This window comes from Phoca vitulina, unplaced genomic scaffold (genome assembly GCF_004348235.1).
Source record: "Phoca vitulina isolate PV1807 unplaced genomic scaffold, GSC_HSeal_1.0 scaffold4, whole genome shotgun sequence".
In the NCBI taxonomy this organism is placed as follows: domain Eukaryota; kingdom Metazoa; phylum Chordata; class Mammalia; order Carnivora; family Phocidae; genus Phoca; species Phoca vitulina.
This window is the reverse complement of record NW_022589707.1, coordinates 19,536,899-19,559,768: the sequence shown is the minus strand read 5'-3', so window position 1 is coordinate 19,559,768 and position 22,870 is coordinate 19,536,899. Positions and strand designations below refer to the sequence as shown.

Here is a 22,870-nt window from a genome sequence, read left to right as displayed (position 1 = left end):
ACTCAGGCACAAGAACTAAAATGAAAAATTCACTAACTATGCATAACAGAATATTGGATATGGCAGAAAAAAACACTCAATGAACTTGAAGACAGATCAATAGAAATTAATTTGAAAATTTCACTCAGGCAAAAACCAAAACAATACTGAAGAAAATGGAACAATACCTCAGAGACCTATGGGACAATATCAAACAGCTTAACATACATGTAACTGATATCCTGAAAGGAGAAAAAAGTAATCAGGTGGTAGAAAATAAAAATTCCAAGAAACATAGCCAATCATTTTCTTAATTTGATGAAAAACATTGACTTATGGATCCAAGAAGCTCAGTTATACATAAGCAGGAGAAATTCCAAGAAAAGCCACGCCCAGGCACATGAGAGTCCAACTGCTAAAAACAAAAGATAAATAAGAAAAGAGCCAAAAGTAAAACAGGGCACATTATGTAAGAAACAATGGAAGCCAGAAAGCAACATAATATGTTAAAAAGTACTGAAAAGGAAAAAAAAATGTCAACCTCCGATTCTATATCCAGTAAAAATGATCTTCAAAAACAAATGGGTGATGGGTATTAAGGAGGACACTTGTGATGAGCACTTGGTATTGTATGTAAATGATGAATCACTAAATTCTACTCCTGAAACTAATATTACACTGTATGTTAACTAACTAGAATTTAAATAAAAACCTGAAAAAAAGAAAAAAAAAAACAAAGATGAAATAAAGGCATTCTCACATGAATGAATACTAAGCAAATTCATCTCCAGCTGTACTACAAGAAATGCTAATGGATGTTTTTCAAGATGAAGGGAAACCTGGGTCTACTGGTAAAAATAAAGCACATCAGAAATAGTAAATATGTCAGTTGGTATAAAAGACTATGTTTTTGCCTTCTCTTAATTTCCTTAAAAGACAACTCCCCATTTAAAAGCAAGAGCTAACATTGTAAGGTGAAGTTTATAATACACATAAAATCAGATATAACAGCTCAAGGAACAGGGGAGTAGGAAATGGAATTTTACTGCTGTAAAATTCTTCTATTTGTCAAGTGAGAAGAATGAAGCAGGACATGAGAAATAAGAACTGTCACATGAAAAGTGGTACAACATTAACTCTAAGCAGATTTTAGTAAGAACGTATATTGTTAGTACTAAAGTAACCATTAAAGACAATAATAAGGCAGGTGTTGTTCAAACCAACAGAGAAAATAGAACAGAATGGGGAAAAAATATTTAATGAACCCACAGAACTCAGGAAAGAAGGAAAGAGGATCAGAGAAAGGACAAATGGAAATCAAAGAGCAAGATGGTATTACTTAAACACCATTATAAAATTACATATAAATTAAGCACTCCAATTAAAGTCTGTCTGAGATTGACAGAATGGATTAAAAAGCATGACCCAATGACATGCCATCTAAGGGATACTTAAAATATAAAAACATAAATAAATTAAAAATAAAAGATACACCATCCAAACAGTTAATCTAAGAATGTTGGCAGAACTATATTACCACATAAAACAGATGCTCAAAGAGTTACCAGAGATAGAGAGACATCTGATAATGACAAAAAGATCCATTCATCAAAAAGAAATAACAATCCTAAATACATATGCACTTAATAAAAAAGCTTCAAAATAGATGAATACTGACATAACTAAAGGAAGAAATAGACAAATCTACAATCATACCTGGTATTAACACCTCTCTCTTAGTAACTGATAGAACAAGGAGAAATAAATCAGTACAAATACAGACCTGAAAACACACTCACACAAGTTTATACCATTAACATTCATAGACCACCAGGCCAGAATGTGCTGAAAACACATTCTTGTCAACTACGCATGGAATGTTCAGGAAGGCAAACCACATGGTGACCTAATTAAGTCTTAATAAACTTCAAAAAAACTGAAATCCTGCAGAAATTACAGATCAGTAACAATAACATATTTAGCTATTACAATTCCTAGCTTACAAATGGAAAAGATAAGGCATAGGTAGATAAAATTACTTTCCCAACTACATAGCTAGTAAATGGTGGATCTGTGTTATTAAATGTCCCCCATGTTATTAACTCTTTAATCTTAAACATCCTTTTTAAATGCATCCCTTCCTCTTCATTCCTTCACAACAAAATGTATTCTTTAATATGAAATGGAATATTTAAAATGAGAAATCACAATTATTTTTGTTATTGATAGTTTGCAACAATTGTATTTACTTCATCACTCGTTATTAGTAATGTTGTGTAAATTTTTAGGACTGTTGACAAGTTTGAAAAAACTTCTATTAAGTTTCTCTCCTATATAAGCTGTGAGATTTCTAACAATTGTCCTTGAAGTAGCTTCAGATTCCATAGTTTCAGTACCTATTTTCATTCACTAACTATATACACCACAAGCTAGGTGTGACTATATATTCATACCCTGGTACAACTTTTTTTTTTTATGTTATGTTAATCACCATACATTACATCATTAGTTTTTGATGTAATGTTCCATGATTCATTGTTTGCGTATAACACCCAGTGCTCCATTCAGTATGTGCCCTCTTTAATACCCATCACCAGGCTAACCCATCTTCCCACCCCCCTCCCCTCTAGAACCCTCAGTTTGTTTCTCAGAGTCCACAGTCTCTCATGGTTCATCTCCCCCTCCGATTTCCCCCCCTTCATTATTTTTCCCTTCTGCTATCTTCTTTTTCTTTTAACATATAATGTATTATTTGTTTCAGAGGTACAGGTCTGTGATTCAACAGTCTTACACAATTCACAGCATTCACCATAGCACATACCCTCCCCAATGTCTATCACCCAGCCACCCCATCCCTCCCACCCCCCACCACTCCAGCAACCCTCAGTTTGTTTCCTGAGATTAAGAATTCCTCTTATCAGTGAGGTCATATGATACATGTCTTTCTGTGACTGACTTATTTCGCTCAGCATAATACCCTCCAGTTCCATCCACGTCGTTGCAAATGGCAATATTTCATTCCTTTTGATGGCTGCATAATATTCCATTGTCCTGGTACAACTTCTGACTCCATACTTTTCTTCTACACTAACCAGTGTGTGGGAATGTTCCTGGAAAACATTTCTACACCAGGAGAGCTGGCATATCCTGGCTATAAATGCAAGTAACTGCAAAGCACACAAATACATCTCATTAAACCTATTCCACAAGTCAACTTCCCCTTAGCTACATATTCCAAAAATGTTCTCAGCCATTCCAATGCCACTGGATAAGACAGGAAATGTGATGGAAGGGGAAGTCAAAATGGAAAGAGACAGCAATCTTAACCATTTTAGGTTAGAACATCCCCCTTGTGTAAATTTTACAAATATGAAAATGTAAATTCATTTCTAAGACCCCTAACATGGTCTTGGGCTTGTTCAAGTAAAGTCTTTGAAGCCTGAGCTTCACTAATTGCAAAATAATTCTGTCTCTGCTCAATGAGATTATGGTACATTATTTTCACTGAGAACTATGAGACTAGGTAAATTCCTTGTCCAAAGGCATGTTAATGATATCATTATCTTGACCACAGTAACCAGCACTTACCGAATGCTTAGAATTCATTAAGTAAGCACTTTACATTTAATCCTCATTGCATTTCTATGAAGTAGGTTCTATTATAATTCCTAGCTTACAAATGGAAAAGATAAGGCACAGGCAGATAAAATTACTTCCCAATTTCATAGCTAGTAAATGGTGGATCTGTGCTTGAATCCAGCCAGCCTGTCTCCAGGGCTTCCACTCCTTTTCAGGATGTTAAACTGCTCTAGTAATAAGTTTGTGAATATGGCCTATGAGTTTGAGTATGAGTGTACTCGGAGGAAAGGGGATAGGGTGAGGGCAGAATAGAAGAGGAAAGGAAATGCAGATAAATTTTTAAAAATTGAATTTGTTTTATTTCACTTTAGTGCAGCAGTTGTGAAGTTGATTGTAGGTAGTATAAAAGCCAATCACTGTTAACCAAATGCAAAACTGACTCAGCTAAAATTAAAAAACTTTCCACTCCTATTTCAGGACTATGACTTCCATAATCAAAATATCAAAATACCACAACATACTCTTTTTCTTTTTTTAAAAAGATTTTATGTACTTATTTGACGGAGAGAGAGCACAAGTAGGCAGAGCAGCAGGCAGAGGGAGAGGGAGGAGCAGACTCCCTGCCGAGCGGTGGGAGGGGAAGCCCGATGTTGGGTGGATCCCAGGACTCTGGGATCATGATCTGAGCCAAAGGCAGCCGCTTAACCGGTTGACTGAGCCACCCAGGCGCCCCACACAACATACTCCTTGAAAGACATTTCCTGCTTTCACTTTCTCACCCAACATTCAATCCTCAAACCACTAAAAAGCCGACCCAGCAACATTAGTCTTCCCAAGTGACCAATATTTTCTTGATTATTAAATCAAACAGAATCTTTTCAGACCTTAGACTGAGCATTTAGCAGCAACATAGCAAAGACAATGAAAATTCAAATCACAGCTCAGCCACTTATTAGCTAATCTTGGATCTAACCTTGGATGAATTACTTAACCTGTATCTGTTTTCCCAACTATAAAATGGGAATAATAACATCTATTTACAGGGTTCTTTCAAGAATTAAAAGAGAGAACATACGTAAACCACTTAGGAGAGTGCGTACCAGAGAGCAATTTAAGAGTTACTGATACTACTCCTTGAAACTTACCTTACTAAATATACAAGACACCACTCTCTCCTGGTTTTTCTCCCACGCCTGTGGATTATCTCTTATTCATGCTATCTTCTTAACACTGACATCCTTCAACACATCTCATTCTATTCTTTGGCCCAAATCTCCCTGAGTAGGAACCCTTTGAGCTCCAGAACCCCAAATCTACCTGCCTATAGGGCATTACTACCTGGATACCTCTAATAACCTCTGAAAGATATCCAAAACTGAACTCATTATCTTTCTTCTTATATGCATGGCTATTATCTTCCCAGGGTTGACAGGACTTAAAACCAGGGAAATTTCCTGAACTCCTCTTTACCTCTCTCATCTAACCGTTCTCCAAGACCTGTTGATTCTGCTTCTTTATCTTGTCAGTTCCAAAGCAGAATGTCTAGATTCTAACACCAGCTCTACACTTATCAACTGCATCTCAGGCCAATCACTTAACCTTTTGGAAATGCAGTCTCCTCATTTACAGCCAAAGAATAATAGGACCCAATCCATAGAGTTTTGTGATGATTAAATGAGTTGATATATGTAAAGCACTTAAAATACTACCTAGTTCCTAGAAAGAGCTCAATGTTAACTTTTGTTATTATTATTATTTTATTACTATTTTGTCTGTCTCCTTCCCATCATCTCCTCTGCCCCTGGTTCAGACCAACATCAACTCTAAACTAGATTACTGTAACTATGTCTTAACTAATTAATTATCCTTCCTCTAATCTTGCCCTTTATGATATATTCTTCACCCAAGAGGCAGAGTAATTTGAACTCAAAGTGAATCATGTCTTTGTCCTGCTTAAAATCTGTTAAGGGTCTCCCACAGTTCTTAGGGTAAATTCTTCAACATGCACATGAGGACTGCTTATACCCAAAATGAAAGGTATAATCTCAGTCATCCTTTAAGTTCCAGCTCCATTTTCCTGACCTAACTTGTCAGAACCAAAGGTTCTCTCCTAAATGTTCACATACCACAATTCTAATACCAACTTATTAATTATAATTAGAGATTAGGTAAACTGTCCAAACCCAAAAGAATTCAGTCCCCTTTAGTTCAAGGATCATATTCACTCATCTTTGTACCCTCAAAACTTACTCCAGTGTATCACAAAAGAATTCAATAAATGTTTGCTAAATGAACGCTAAATAATTAAGAATAACAGCCTCAAATAGTCACAAACATTATGACACACGTAAAACTATTCCTAAAACAACCCTTACAAATAAGCTCAACATAAAAATGCGCATTCCTTTTAGAAGAAAAAAGCATTCTGAGTTATGAAAATTCTTACCTGGATGTACTTCTTGCTATAATCACAACCTGGCTGTAGAGAACTGAAATCTACTTTGTTTAATTCACTTAGCAGCTCAACTTCAGGCACTCCATTGACTTCTTTTACTAATTCAAGTGGCATATCAGATCTGCTTCAAAATGTTGTCCAAAGCAAATTCAACTAGAGCAGTTGACAGCTTGCTGCTGAAAACACAAAGACCAGTGTTTTACCCAAAGTGTAGTCCGTAATTTTAAGCTTCTTTGACTCACTTTTGCTTTTTCTTTCCTTTAAGCTGGTTAGTAATCACTCTTGGGGGTAGAGTGGATTATTCTGTAATTTTATAACAAGGATCAATACATGCGTTCCCCTAAGACATTGAGACTCAAGCCTTCTCTATTTAGTTTTCTATTTAAAGGAGTACCTCTAAAAGCCAGTTTTAGGATCTGTGAAAACTACACTGACAATGTCCTTTATCAAAACTGTGCTTTAAAATGTACAAGCTACTGGGGAAGGGGAGGGTGATTGAAAAATTTGGTTTTCTTTTTTAATCCCTTAGCAGTTGTAACAGTGTGTACTCAAATTGGGCACCAAAAGGTTATTACTCCAAAATATATCTGCTGTCTCCTTCCTCCAGCCCCTATACAATTTCGAGGACTATTGAACTGATACTGACTTGTACTTTGTAGTCTCAGTCTCATTTCTCAAACGTCCGAGTGGGACACGCACTAGTGTCAAAACTTAATTTTAATGTGTGAGCATCAACCTTCCCCAAGCCAGTTGAGCTCCGTGAGGGCGGGGACTTGAACTAACTCCAGGCAGAGGCTCACAAAACGCCAAGCAAGATACTGAACACAGCAGGCTCACGCTAAAGACAAATATGAAGAGTCTTTCTGCAATAACTACAACAAATTTTGATCTAAACTAAATCAGTCTCTTTATCATACCCGTTCACAAGCCGAACCACTTCACACCCACGCAACGAACTCCCACACCGACTTATAAATTCACTCACCCACACTCTAGAGAAAAACAAGGAAGTTTAGAAGGGCGCGCACGTGACGTCACACGCACGCGGCGGCCCAGTTCTCACGCATGCGTACACGGTCTCTAGGGCTAAACTTACTGCTCCCAGGCCCGCGGAGGACGAACTGCATGCATGATGGTTCGTAGGCCTAAGGTATCCTGGAAGTTTCGCATTATAGGTAGATGGTGCGGGCCAGGGGGAGGATGAGGCCGTGGTACAGTATCCACCAGGAATTTTCGCTGCTCCCCTCAGCCCTGCCTCCGCTCAGTCTCCCGCGGTCCCGGCTGAAGGCGCGGGAGGGGGATGCAGGGGCGGTTCGCTGGGTGATTCATAAATCCTGTAACCAATAAGAAGTCTTTTCCAAACCCCGGGCGGGATTTGAGATTAGAAGCTCCTGTGGGCAGGGCACTTCCTATAACCCCCGGTTTTCTACTTCAGAAGCAATCACCCAAATGCATATTTTACAAAGAAATAATTTCATCAATGAGTAATGCTGTTTTTAGATAGGTTGGATTAACTTCTTCATTGGTCTATAGGGCTATAGCTTGGGGATATAATTAAGACGTATTATTAAATGTGAATCTTTTGCTAATTTCTGATTTATATTTCCGATCATTTGATGAAAGTGAAACCCACCTCAATGCAAAGACAGGATGTAATAAATAATTACCTAAATATTTCCAAGGCTAATTTGGACTAAAATATCCGCTGTAGGTACATATTTGCAGGTGGAAATAACTCTGTTTAAGATAACTATTTTTTTTTTAGCAGGAAGCATTCTGTTAGCCCACCTTCTCTTTTCCCTCACACCGCTGTATTCACATACCATGCGTAAACCAGCGGTGACAAGAGGCTGAGCTCAGGAGCTGAACTGTCCATTTAAAGAAAACAATGCTTAGTAAGGCTTAGATCCCCTTCTTGTTCTTATCCTAGCCTCACCCAACTCAGAAATACTGTACTTTGTCCCTAAGTGAAGTCCCCTACCTTGGCTCCGGATTCTGGCCACTTTCATTTCACCTCCTATCATTAGTTATATCTTCTCTCAACATATTTTCAACTTCTCCTTATTCTTCCCCATCGGCATTTAAACATATTCTTCCACAGCCTAAGCTTATTAAGGGCAGGGAGAACTGTTTACTATTATATGCTTAGAGCCTGCACAGTGTCTGGCACATTGTAGGGGCTAAATATTTGTCGAGTGAACAAATGCTCAGGAAAAAATGTTTCTCTTTCCTCACCTCTGGCTTCCACCACTCCATCTTGGCTCCACCCCCACCCTCATTACACTGAAATTGCCTTTGCCAAGATCACTGAAGACTACTTTGTTGCTAAGCCAAAAGAGCACTCTTTATACTCTTTAGTCTTTCCTACTCATCTTTCTAAAGAGCATTTTCATTTTGTTACCACATGTTTAGTTTAGCTCTTTTTCTGTAGCAACGGAATCTTTTAAAGTTTTTCTCTTTCTCTAGTTAGCCTATGAATGTCCGTATTCTATTCTGACAGAGATATCTATAACTGCTTTTTTGGTTGTGATTGTTCTCAGTTTCTCTGGGACCTAAATACTTCATGTACATCCAAGTAACTTCCAATCTTGTTTCTTGTTCACTATCTCTCAATTAGTGGCTGGGGATACATATGACTCCAGAGTCTATACTGCTTTCCCTCACATTAGCAATTAGTTTGTATTCATTCTATAAATGAAGAAAATTGAATATGAATATCCAGTACAAGTGAAGTACAATGAGAGAAAAAAGAATGGATCAACTAGATAAGGCTGTGAAGACATAATGTTAAAACAATCCATTACTGTTTTTCTACGTCTATTGAAGCAGCGTAAAAAAATTCCAAGACTAAAAAAAAAAAAAAAATCCAAGACTAACAATTAATGTATTATCTATTACAAGTACAATTTTTAAAGTGCAATGAAGACATTTTTGATAAAAAACTACCGTTAACTTGAAAATGAGAACCACAATGAGAGGCAAGTAAGTATTTCATTTGGGATTAAAGAATTTCAATTCAGGGAGCACAGAATCATAGAAACTCAAATAGTGTCCAGCTTGTAGGGTAAAAGCAAGGGTTTTTATGAGGAAAAGAAAGGGAGCCAATTACATGAGTTGAAGAGGGGGGAAAAGTTTCCTGTGGGTATTAACGAGTTAAGTTATTTTAGGTTGTACATTGATTGACTACTAATTCTATCTTCAGAAATTTCAGACCATCGGGATTGTTAAGAACAGTTGCAATTGTTAAGAACAATTGTTAAGAATAGTTGCCATTTTGCAATTGTTAAGAACAGTTGCCATTTTGCCTAATCCAAAGTTTATGGCCCAGTTCAAACAAAGACAGGTAAAGCGCTTTCTCTGCAGTGGCCCCTCTGGCTCTATTTCAAAATAACTGTAGTCATGACAGTTTTTCGTACTACAACGTGAAATGCTCAATTTTTAAAAAGTTAAAATGAGATTCTCACTAATAAATAATGACTACTAAAAGTGGATGAGTATTTTTATTAATAAAAGCATAAATATAAAGATATGGTGCTGTTTATAAGTACTTGAGCAAAGATAAAAGGAATTAATCTGCATATTTCTGGTACTTCTGTAATGGAGACCAAGCTCCTGTTCACCGCACAGTAGGCCAATAAGTTGAGAGGCAAGATGTTGGGGTAAGGAAAGTAACTTTATTTGGAAAGCCAACAAACTGAGGAGATGGTGGACTCTTGTCCCAAACAACCATCTCCCCTGGTATAAAATTCAGGCTTCTTTTATGTTAGCAAAAGGGGGAAGTAGGAGGGGAGGTTGGAGTCAAAAGGTGACTGACCTCTGTAGACATCCCAGGAGGCTTGTATAACTTCTTTGTCCTTGGTCAGTTGATCTTTACATACAGGAATCTGGTCATGCCATTTCTTAAACATAGCCTAGTCAGTTCTATATGTATTTCCTTATCTCCTTGGAGAGGTAGATTTGGGGGTAAAAATCAATTTTTACAAATCTTAACTGTAACATGCCTATGTGCAGGGCTAAGCAGAAATTTCTAAGCTATAGGTCACAGCAGCAAAATAAACAGAAGCAATATGGAGTCAGACATGCTAAGTTTCTCCCTGATACACTTCTTCTCGTTAGCATTTTCACATTGCTCTTTACTATTTACTTTTTAATCTGAAACTTTGAATTGAATTTCCTAGTCACCCAGCACTTCAAATTTATTTTCTTGGGCAATAATTGCTGCATCATTAACCCATTTCTATTGTGATTTACAATTTTCCTGCAAGTTGTTGTTGGCATGTTGCATCCCTATAGTTTTCTGAGATTTCCTAGCAGATTTCTTAGCTAGGCTACGTTGATTAGAGTTCATTTCCCTGTAATCTAAGGGCATTTTTGTCCAATCCTATTGAACATCTAGATCAATTTATAAAGTCCTATTTCAATGAAGCATCAAATTTTTATATTGTTATATATTTGAAACAAGATAACTCAAACACAAATTTATAGCAAATTTATGTTTGAATTATAAATTTAAATGATGAGATCTGTAATCACTAGTGCATATTAGGAAGGTAGCATAACAGGGAATCCAAATGTGCAAAGCAAGGCATGGGCTAAGCAAGAAGGGCCAAGATTTTCATATGAAGAGGAAAGGGTCATTCTCCTGTTTGAATCATGCCGTCTGGCACCTAGTGACTTATAGTGTGTAAAAGGGTTAAGATAGGCTGACTCAACAGAGATAGCCTTCTGTTGAGTTATACCAATGATATATGTTGAGATGGAAAAAAACAAACAAACAAACCTGCATTCACCAAAATTAACATGAGTATTAATTCAGAAAAAGATTCTCTGACAAGTTGGCTTATAGAATAAAACCAAGACTTGGAGGTGCCTATGTATGGGAAGAACCATGTTTCCTAAGAATATGATTGGTTCTTCAGGTTTCTCTGTAGAGGTGGGGAAGAGAGAAATTAAAGAGAAACCACCAAAAACCTAGAAGATGTGTACTCTCTGATGCTTGTGCTGTCTTCCATTCACATATTAAAAAAAAAAAAAAAAACTTTACTAAAGTAAAGTTACTGAGCTCACAGTAAGGAAGCAAGGACCTTGGTATATGTTCAGATTGATACCAGTATAATTGAGGCCGCACACAGAAGAGAGATGCAGAAAAATAAGAGGAAAAGACCTGCTGGAAATTAACAGACATGAAGGATAAATTAGAAGATCTTTCAACTTCTTAACACTATAAAAATAGGGGTTTAGGTCTAGAGTTTAGAGTGCCTCTTTTATACGTGCCGTATATTTTATACCATGAGGATATGTCCTGGAAAATCCTGCAGTAACACTCACATATAAAACCTTATTTCTGTGTAAACTTAGAATAAAAAAATGCACTGATGGCTTGTTTGTTTTCGAAAGTCAGTGGTCTAAAAGTTGGAGAGCACCATAGCAGGTAGCTATTTATTAGCCTAATATTTTTCTCTTTTTTTCCCTTCTTTTTTGAGTGACCCAAAATAGGTACACTTTTAAAACCTTTATAACGAAAGATTTTAAGTAATGGAAAATTGATTAGGAGGTTGCATGTTTTTTAAATTCATGATGGTTATTTGGAATAATTGAGAACCATTTGCTTTAGGTTCAAAATGCATTTTTGACACAAAAAGACATTTCCTAACTTTGTAAGATCTTCTATTAAATAGAATCTGCATTTATTCATTACATTCATACATTTTTTTCAGGAATGGAAAAGTCAACATCACAGAGTTCCCTTGATGAACACTGAAGGTATTTTATTCGTTTTTCACCTGTATACAATAACAGTGAGACTTTCTGTGGCTAAATGACAGTATATCTTTTCTTCCCACAACTGGCCCATCAAAGATTATGCATTGTTAGAATGATAGGGTTGTAGCCTACTGTATTAATTAGAGGATAAAATATCATTTGTGTTGGCCCTACTTTTATCTAGTTCTCAATAGTAAAAAATTAGTCCAAGACATCTTTCCTATGATTAGAGCAGAATAGAATGATTACCATATAATCACATTTGAAAAACTTCAGTTTAATTAGGGCATATTCAACCCAGAGTGCAGTGTCAGAGTCTGGCACATCCAAAGGAATAGAACAGATGGAGAAAAACAAATACTCTGCCATTCCTACTTATTTTCATATTAAGATGGTGTAAACGGGTCCAAGGTCTAGAGGCATGTTTAACAGTCTTGTAAGTGTATTAGAATTTTTTTAAAAAGATAAAAAAGAAATACATTCTATTTTGTTTTGTGTTTTTACCTGACCATTAAGATTTTTTGTATACGCCAAGTAATCTGCTAATTCTATCCATATTAGACTTCCAAATGCTAATAATATTGATCAATCTCATCCCTAATTTTTCCTTATCTTAGAAATACCTCTTTTTTTTCCATTTATGCCTGATTTTCTTTATATCAAGTCGTCTATTCCCGCATCAAAAAACTCCTATCCTCTTTGCCACAGTTACAGATTCAGGAAGGAGCATGTAACCCAGTGCAGTCCAAGGAGAGATGAAGAGATATTTGCTGGAGACTACCGGGGGAGATTTTTTTTCTGTCTCTCTATAGAGATAACATGACACATAACCTCCCCTTTTACTGGTACCAAGTGAGGAAATCTGTAGACCTGGCATCCAGTCCATGGTTGACTCTGGGCATCCATTCCATGACCAAAAAGGAACCAAATTTAAGATGAAGCCAGTCTATGGTGACAAGTCTAAGAATTCAGATTTTATTTAATTAATTAATTTATTTTTTAAAGGCTTTATTTATTTACTTGAGAGAGAGAACATGAGTGAGAGAGCAGAAGCAGGGGGAGCAGCAGAGGGAGAGGGAGAAGCAGGAGAAGGCAGCCGCTTAACCGACTGAGCCACCCAGGCGCCCCAAGAATTCAGATTTTAACTTCTTGTCCATCCATTATCCTACAACACCTTGACATTCTATTGGTGAATCACTCCTTTCCCACTCTCAAAGCAGTTATATGTTCATGATTTCCCATTTATGTCTTTAGCTCTAGACATATTTCCAAAATTTATATTTCCTATGAATTCCAGACTTATATTTTCAGCTGCATACTAGATATCTCCACTCAGATGTCTAGACGATATCTCCAACTTTCAAACCATATCAAGCCTAAAAGAGAACTCTTGATTTTATAAACCCTCAAATTGCTCCTCTTTAATACTTTAGTATTTCCCCTAACTCAGTGAACACCACCACCTTCATGTAATTAATCACTCAAGCTAAACCACCTTGAAGATACCCTTAATTCTTCTTATAAAAGCCCATAACCAATCTGGAAGCAAGTCCTGTTGTCTCTATCTTCAGAACATATCCCATCCTGGATCCAGTACTTCTTACCAACTCCATCAAGCTAATTATCTCTCACTATTTCAAAGCACAGACTCCTAAAATGGTTTCCAAACTCCCATTCTTATTTTCTTATATCTGATTCTCTTCATAGGACCCAGAGTGATTCTTTTAAAATATAATTGGAAAATGACACTCCTCTATGCAATATTTTTTAATATTTTTTAATTAAAAAAATTTTTTAAGATTTTATTTATTTAAGAGAGAGAGCACACAAGAGGAGGGAAGGACAGAGGGAAAGGGAAAGGGACAAGCAGACTCCCCGCTGAGCATGGAACCCATGGAGCTCCATCCCAGGACTCTGAGATCAGACTTGAGCCAAAGTTAGGTGCTTCACTGACTGAGCCACCCAGATGCCCCCTTTTTAATTTTTTTTTTTAATCACACCCAGAAAAAAATAATCTGCCTTCCACCACGTTCACCTCTGTATTCAAATATCCTCCCTAATCTCTCTGCTAACCAGGGACTGCCTTGTAGGGTAGCTGGCTTTGGGCCACTCCACAGATCCATACTCCCTAAGGTCTACTATCAGGGCTACCATTGGCTGAAGCCAGAGGGTATGAGATAGTAACGATGTCTGTACATGTCAGCCTTCTCAAGCAGAGAGCAGGTCAAAGAAGAATGACAAGAAGGTCTGGAAGGCAAAGAGAGGCTATATGGCATGTCCTTCTAAGAATTTTTATTCCACTTTTTGAAGACTAATTTACAACTATCTATTTTCAGGATATGGATTAGGAGGTAAATCACTTACCCCTTAGGAATTACTGAATAAAAAAGAACAAGTCCAGACAGTGAGTGCCTCAAGGCAAAGCAAACCTAACTCAAACTATTTGTTTTTGAGGATAAATAAGCAATCTGGAAGGAGACAGGAACAAAGACACTTTTCAGGACATGACTGGGATTTGTGATAAATTGTTAATTTAATTCCAGTTTCATAGGACCCTTTGGTAAATACAGTTATCTATTACTGTAGTTTAGTACTATTGTAAATCCTGGAAGGCCTGCTAAAATAAGTCATAAAATATTAATGTAAGGATGAAATATTAAAATTATCAGACTCTTCCCTGAAATTTTACATGGGATAATTTCTATAAACCTATATAAACTTCATAATTTTCTAGCTTTCCCCAGAATCAAATAGTAAAATACATATTACAGCTAGAGTCACATTTGTAGATTGATGGTTTAAGCATTTTCTACTTATAACTGTATAGTTTGATTATATTCAGATAGCTCCAAGTTTTAATATGATTTTCCAAGTTATCTTTGGCATATCCCCCATTTTTTAAGGCAAGAAAATATAGGGGAGCAATATTTGCCCCCCTTCCAAATGTATCTGTTTGGCATGTGTATTATTATAGGCTGATTATTTTTAAGAAACAGAAGGCTCAGGAAAAACCTTTCACCTTCTCCCTAACTGCCTAAAAGAATTCAGATAGAGGACCTGTTCCAAGAAGTGAGCTATTATCATAAATAACCACAGTATAATATGAACTAGGTGTGATAGAGAGGAATTTAGCAAAATCTGTTAAAATTCCTCTGTGTGTTCCATTGTTTTCAGAATGGCCCAGCAAACATTTGATTACTAAACAGTGACTCTTTTTCATCTTCCTGTGAATTGTTTTCCTTCCCTTTGAAGTCCCAAACCTCTATGCCCTTGTTCTTAGTTCAGAAAGACTTATATACCTCACTTTGCCTTACTGTCTTTGGAATCTCTCATGTTTATGTGCATTCCCCATACATACATAATTAAATTTAATTTTCTCCCATTAATCTGCCTCTTGTCAATTTAATTCTTAGCCCAGCCAAAAGAATCTTGAATGGTAGAGGAAAATTTTTCCTCCTCAACACAAACATAACAATAATAGCCATTTAAGTTGGAGTGCAAATATCCACATTTTTCGGGGCGCCTGGGTGGCTCAGTCGTTAAGCGTCTGCCTTCAGCTCAGGTCGTGATCCCAGAGTCCTGGGATCGAGCCCCGCATCGGGCTCCCTGCTCGGCGGGAAGCCTGCTTCTCCCTCTCCCACTCACCCTGCTTGTGTTCCCCTCTCTCGCTGTGTCTCTCTGTCAAATAAATAAATAAAATCTTTAAAAAAAAAAAAAAAATCTACATTTTTCATAGAACCATCTGTACTATGTCTGCACCTTGATATTTTCATTCTGTGGTGATGACTACCACAGAGAGGAAAAACATGGGCATTACCAAATATGTAAAAGCCCCCAATAACCTAAATCAAAAGTTTAAAAAGGCCCCTTTCAATTAGGACTATTAGATAATATCTACTATCTGTTCTTCAAATCTTTGCACCATGACTTATGCATAAGGTATAATCAGGCCACTCTTCTACCATTATGGCTTTTATAAGCCGTCTCATCTTTTACATAACACATGGAAAAAACATTCTGCAAGTGACAAATTCCCTCACAAAAAATACCACTAAAACAAACCTCCAAATTTCTAGAAAAGATAAGTCTACAAGATACTACATTACCTTCTTAGAAATGTTTAACCCAGGCCACAGAAAAAAACAGGTTTCAAATCAGTAATCACAGAAGTGTTGAACAAGGACATTGGATGAGACGGCTGACAAAATATAAAAACTCTCTCCAACCCAAATCACCTTTAAATGGCCATATATATTACAAAATAATAAATCTAAAGTGGTTATGGAAAACTAGAATATCTTTTATCAATTAGTCATGTCATTTGAGGAACCCATTAAATACAGAAAAAAGAGAAAAGAGGCTTACAGAAGAGGATTGAGCACAGATGTGAAATGGTACCAAAGGATGCTTCAAGCTCAGAGCAACACATTCAAACAGTTGGGGAGGGCCCCAGAGAAGGGATTATTTGGGTGAATGCATGTGGAATAGCTGGACAGAGTCCTCTCCTCCCCTGGGCATCAGCTACATTTGCCCTTGGAGCAAAGTGGCAAGGGTGAGTGCATGCATCATTGAAGCCAGACATAATCAGACAGAAATTTCTGGCATAGTCTACCAGCATTTTGCTCCCACAGTCTCCTAAGGCCAGCTCTTATGTCAGAATGTACATCCACAGCTAGGCAAAAACAAATTATCAAACAAAAATATCACCAAAATTTTGAGGAAAATGTGCTTTACTAACATAAGTTACCAAACCCAATTTGACAAGAAATTAATCTCAAGATTGTAGAAAGCAGACAGTAGACTTTAAAAGGAATGTAATTAACTTATTCAAAGTGAGTCAAGATGTTAAAAAAATATCAGAAATAATAAAGGGACCTATTATAGATGTAGGTGTATTAAATGAGTATATTAAATGAGTATAAAATAATTGGTGTAACAATTTTTTTGTAAGTATGTAATATGTAATATGTAAATATTAAACAACACATTACTGCACAAGCAATGGGACAAATAAGAAATCAAATGGCAAATCAAAATATGTCTCAAAACAAAGTATGTCTCAAAACAAAAGAAAAAGAAAACACAATATTCCAAAACTTATGGGATGCAGCAAAAGCAGATATTAGAGTGAAATTTATGCTATAAATGCTTGTATAGAGAAAAAAAAGTTCAAATAAACAACATTAATTGTAAAAATCTATGCCAATAAAATTTAAAGGCTAAATGAAATGGATAAAATTTGGGGAATATAAATTACCCAGATTCGCTCTAGAGTGATAGAAACTGAATTAATGAGCAATTATAGATAAAATGTTAAAAGATCTACTCTTAAAAAATACATGATTAAGACATTTCACTTTTAAGCTGGAGAAGAAACAAAATCTCTGTCCACTTCTAACAAAGAAAATGACAAATGGAAGTAGAAATTTTATATTAGATGATATTAGCACAGATAATCCCAAACTTTAAAATATTTTAATAAAGTATACCATGTGTATTGAATAGGGGACCATTCTGAGAGAGAAGGCTAAGAGATCACTGACCATTTTAGATGATGAGCAAATCTGTCAGAGCAGCACATTTCCAAAGTGGTTGGTGCCGTCCAGTGGAAAATTAACTCTTGTGTTAGACATCAGGCTCAAGTGGTGGGCTGAAAAAGCCTTCCTAATCCTTTGTCCTCATGGAGTGGCAAGGGAGTTAGAGTTGAAGGAAAAAAAAAACCTACATATATTCCATTTTTGCAACAAAGCAGTTTACCACACTCTTCATGTTAGCCCAAAGTAGTCATCCGGTCTCTTCCCACATCAAATTCTGTAAATAACTGAGGCCAGAAAGGACTTCTCACGTTCACAATGCAGCATTATAGAAGGAACATAAAAGGCAAAAAGTCATAAAAAAATTAAAAGCTAAAAACAAAGCCAAAAAATATTTTAACATGGAGAAGATAAAAACTTTGGTGAAGTATTTTTCTATGGAATCAAGTAGCTTGATTAAAGAAAAAATTCTCGGGTGCCTGGGTGGCTCAGATGGTTAAGCGTCTGCCTTCGGCTCAGGTCATGATCTCAGGGTCCTGGGATCGAGTCCCGCATCGGGCTCCCTGCTCCTTGGGAGCCTGCTTCTCCCTCTGCCTCTCTCTCTCTCTGTCTCTCATGAATAAATAAATAAAATCTTTAAAAAAAAAAAAAAAAAAGAAAGAAAAAATTCTCCATGCATGAAGATGTTAAGACAGAAATACAGGAACTCAGAGAAGAAATAATAACACAACAAAATAAGTGGGAACAAAGATAAAACCATATGTGTGATGCAACAGTTGAAGCATCCACACCATTGAAAACAAATCTACTTAAATGAAGGACAAATTTCAGTATATTGAATTATGTAATAGAAAAAAAAGCATTTAAATAATTAAGAAGAAAGATATGTGAAAACTTGCCAAAAATAAATCTATTATACACGTACCCAGGGTACACATAAAAAAGAAAAGAACAATTAAAACAGAAAGTAGACTTAAAAATATAAATCAAGAAAAAAAATCCTGAAATTAAGAAAACTTGACTCAACAAATTGAAGGTGGACATCATATTCTAATTAAAATGGACTCAGACTTATTAATACTGTGACATTTTCACATAAATTTCCTGGACTTAAAATTAAAGAAAGATTTCTATGGCACATAAACCACCAAAACTAAGTAAAATTTAAAAAAACTCACTTAAGATTGGTTTGAACCTTCTCTACAGCATTTTTCAATGTGAGAACAAGGTAAAGCAATTCTAGGAAATCCTCAAGTAGAGGAAGTGTGACTCAAATATTTTGTAAAAATTTTGGTTTATCTATAACGGCAACAGACAAGTGATAGCGGCTGACTCCCTTGGTATAGCCAGCTCTGAAAATATAGGCCATTTGCTTTCATTTGGGTAACCTATGTAATTTCTACCAGATTTAAAAGGACTTCTTAAAAGCTTCATAGAAACTTTAATAAGGAAATATGTCTTGTGAACCTCTAACACAGGAAGGTAAAAGAAATGTTTCTCCTACTTTGTTCTTACTCTATGCATTCTTTTCTCAGAGCACATTCCCATAAGTGGGTTTGTGGTAATGTTGTAGAAGTCTTTCCAACGCAATTCTTTTTAGCTTGTCAGTTATCTTTCTGGGAAAATAAATAATGGTGCATGGACACAAATGAAGAAAGTTTTCTTTCCCCCCCCCACATTTATAAGCATAATTTTATTGGGCTGAACTTATATTAGATATAAATGGTAAATGTTTTGAATAATTTTAAATTACACTATGATATATATTTCCTTTCTTAATGAAAACCGTCTGCCTGGGATATCACTCATTTTTTCTATAAGTAGTTAAAAAACAGATATCCTTGATTTCTCTCTTTAGCCACTTGTATTTTCTGCATCTTAAATTGTTGATATATGGCAGAAACTCTCTCTTTGCTTTTTTTCTTCATTTCCAATTTCCCTCTTCTGCAAGGGCAAATATAAATTAAAAATAAGAGACTTAATTCTCCATGTTGAAAATAAGAGACTCCGCCTCACCCATTTTCTTAGAGAACTTTAGAAAACTTGTAAGTTCTTTCTCTGTCTCCTTGAAATGTATGTAAATCTTTTTAGAAGAAAAATAGACCTCTTACTAGCTTATGATCCAAGCATATCTCTTTCAAGGACCTATAAGCATCTCTTTGAAATATAATTATCAAGAGAGATAGCATCCTGATCTCTCCCCATTTCTGTAGCTTCATTTAAGTGGCTGCCTTTCTCCAAGTTACAAAACTGCCTCCTATCATAAAGATGTGAGAAGTTTGTCTTTCCTTTGGATAAAGCCAATTAACTAACACAGATGGTCACGTCAATTACCAGGTAAATTTAGAATGAACTATGTGTGGTGGCAAATAGTTCTGTCAAGTTCTCTTTCTTGGTAAACTAAATTCCTCTATTCTAGATTTGGCATTTAATTAAAAAAATCTAAACATAGAACTATATATATTTTTTTATTCAGTTTTTTTTTAAGATTTTATTTATTTATTTGACAGAGAGAGAGAGAGACAGTGAGAGAGGGAACACAAGCGGGGGAATGGGAGAGGGAGAAGCAGGCTTCCTGCGGAGCAGGTAGCCTGAAGCGGGGCTCAATCCCAGCACCCTGGGATTAAGACCTGAGCCGAAGGCAGACGCTTAACCAACTGAGCCACACAGGTGCCCCTTTTTTATTCAGTTTTATCTGGCTATAATCAGCTCATATATTTTTTTTTCTAGCAGGGCTTTTTGAATGTCAACGTGTTCTCCAAAGTGTTAGCTATGATTTCAGTTCTGGATTAGTAACAGATTTGGTAAGTGTATCTTTTATTTTTCCTCTAGGTGAGAAATTGACTAGCATTAGTTATTCTCTGGAACAATCTAATATCCAGAGAGATAATAGAAACCACAGAATTGAAAATGTATGTCATTCAACACATGATATAATAATACATTATTAGATTGAGGATGTCTTGAACTCATCTATAATGTTTATATATGCCAGGTACTGTTCCAAATAGAAATATGAACCCAGTTAACCTTTATCACAGCTCCATGAGGTAGTACCATTATCATTCCATTTACAGATGACTAAACTGAGGTACAGAGTGGTTATATAACTTACCCAAAAAAGCCTTATATAGTAAATAGTAGAGCCAATATCTTAAACCAGAAAATCTCACCCCAGACTCATTGTTTTAAAACCACGCTCAATTCCTGTTCTATGCCAATATATTACTTTGTAGTAACATTACAGTTTTATCACATGATAGATGAATTCAGTGTTATTTTTATTATTGATAAAATCTTTGGCAGTATTGTAAAATGCTTTTTGTGTTTATGCTCAGAAATTTATTTTACCAATTATTTTCATTAGTTCTAAGAACCCTTTTTGAAATAGTAGTAGTTAAGTAGCAGAAGCTAAGAAAGACACTAAGAAATGAAGTTATTTAATTAAGTTTCCATAACTGGATCTGAGCATTTTTATCTTGGAATATAACTTCAAGCACTGAAATACTCTGAAGTTAACACTTTTTAAGATAAATAGAGGAAATTCGCACCTCTTGGTGTTAAATTGTTCCAGGCTGTCTGGCTTCATAGCAGTTTACAAGAAGCTAGTGCATTGATTTATAGCATGAAGCCTATCTCTGCAGTCAGAGAGGCTAGCTGTTTTATTATTTGGTAACTGGAATCTTAGATTGTGAAAACACAGCAAAATCTATAGTGAGAAGAGTAAGCCCTCACAATCTGTTTTTCATATACAGAGCTCAAGTCAAACTTAAAGTAAATCATCTGAAAAATAAAGATATTTTAAAATGAAAACAGAGTCATATTTACTCTTAATTCTTATGGTTAGCCATTATCTTATACTGATCTTCAAAATCTTTCTCTGAACACATATATCAGGAAAACTGCTAGATGAACTATAACACCAAAGAGAATATAGAAAATGTATATATAACAAATGACAAAAACTTATACATTATATTTGTACTTGACATTATTCTTGCAGTTCTAATTTGTTTGAAATATTTAAGAATTATTTTAAGGCTAATTTTTACTTTTTAATGTCTAGGAAATGAAGTCATCATTTTCAAAATCTGTATTGGAATGGGCCAGAAATTTCACTTTTTACTGTGAATTTTTATCTATTAAATATGAATAATGCAGGCAGTCATACCTTTTCCCTTCATCTTAACAGGAAAAGTTCTGAGATAAATATAGTGAGACTTTTCTTCCTTGCATTTTGGGGAGAATGCAGTTTTTATTTATCAATAACTAATTGAGAGACAATTAGATCTTCTATATATTTTAGAAAAAGCCCTTTATATTTATTTTATGGCACTATTGCCATTTGACATCATAGAACTCAAGGGAAACTTGTATTTATTTATTTTTAAAGATTTTATTTATTTCTTTTAGAGAGAGAGAACATGAGCAGGGGGAGGGGCAGATGGAGAGGGAGAGAGAGAATCTCAAGCAGACTCTGTGCCGAGCGCAGAGCCCAATGTGGGGCTCGATTTCAACCCTGAGATCATGACCTGAGCCAAGATCAAAAGGCGGTTGCTTAACCAACTGAGCCACACAGGCGCCCCTCAGGGGAAACTTTTAAATAATGAATGATATAAAAGCAAATAAGCTACAAAAACAGATATGCTGAAAATAAAGTTTTATACTTTCACCTGAAAGTGAAAATGAGTAGATTATTTCTGCAGGGGAAAAAATATTCTTTAGAAATTAATTAATATAATAATAAAAACAGCACTTCTAAAGATTTTAAAAGATTAAATTATGAGAAAATGAGATTGACATCAATTGGGAAATGTAACTGAGCAAAACAATTTTTTATGAAGTAGGTTCAGATAACTAAGGCAGACTATATCAGCTGTTAATCATGTTGAGAAAGCATGTTTAAAGCTTCATTCTACATCAAATGTATAGAATTATGCAAAGCCAAATACCCATTTTAATAAATTGGAAGTGTGCTTAAATTAGATTTTCATCCAAATCACAAGTTCAAAAATATATGAAATAATTTCAGCATGTTATATAAAATCAAACAGTTTTACATTCTGTAGACCTATCCATCTGCTCCTGTAAAATCTTTGTGTTGAAGCTAAGAAAAATTACGGTTATACAACGTAGTACATATAGTTATGAGGTGTATAGCTTAGCAATTGTTTTAATTGATGGAGTAAGCCATATCAGTAAATTTATACATACCAAGCACATTTTATATCTTTGTTTTTGCTTGTCTTTCCTGAATAAGCTAATAGAAATTTAATACAGATACTGAACTTGCTAGCTCTCTAAGATAGAAGTAGTCAAAGTTGTATGACTAGAAAATATTTTGGGGGCTATGTGAAATCACTTGTGTTTTGTAAGAAAACCTCTGATTTGTAATTAATGTTTTGTTAAAATATTTATTAGGAAAAAACAAGTGTTGGTAAAATGCTGATATATTGCTTCTCAAAATGTGTTTGACAGCATACAACACACGAATAGCTTTCCAGAAACAAAGACATTTTGACAAGAAAAAAACTTAAATGTTTAAAATTTTAGTTTAAAA

At 35.5% G+C, this 22,870-nt stretch overlaps 1 protein-coding gene and 1 long non-coding RNA gene across 9 annotated transcripts in view; one reads left to right on the top strand and one right to left on the bottom strand.

Moving 5' to 3' along the window:
* POT1 (protection of telomeres 1) overlaps positions 1-7,297 on the bottom strand; it is an 83,402-nt gene extending 76,105 nt beyond the window's left edge. For 2 of the 7 annotated variants that reach the window (XM_032401644.1, XM_032401650.1), the window contains exons 1-2: positions 6,999-7,084; positions 6,005-6,189 (exon numbers count right to left, since the gene is read on the bottom strand). In XM_032401644.1, coding sequence (XP_032257535.1) covers positions 6,005-6,127 — 123 coding nt within the window. In that variant the 5' untranslated portion in view covers positions 6,128-6,189; positions 6,999-7,084. The other 5 variants (XM_032401645.1, XM_032401647.1, XM_032401646.1 and 2 more) reach the window with 5 other exon arrangements.
* The window catches only part of LOC116630812, a 32,191-nt gene continuing 16,409 nt past the window's right edge, over positions 7,089-22,870 (top strand). The window contains exons 1-3 of one of the 2 annotated variants that reach the window (XR_004299021.1): positions 7,089-7,163; positions 11,731-11,776; positions 20,044-20,114. This is a non-coding gene — a long non-coding RNA (uncharacterized LOC116630812). Of the gene's footprint in view, positions 7,164-11,730; positions 11,777-20,040; positions 20,115-22,870 lie in introns of both variants that reach the window. The other variant, XR_004299020.1, reaches the window with a different exon arrangement.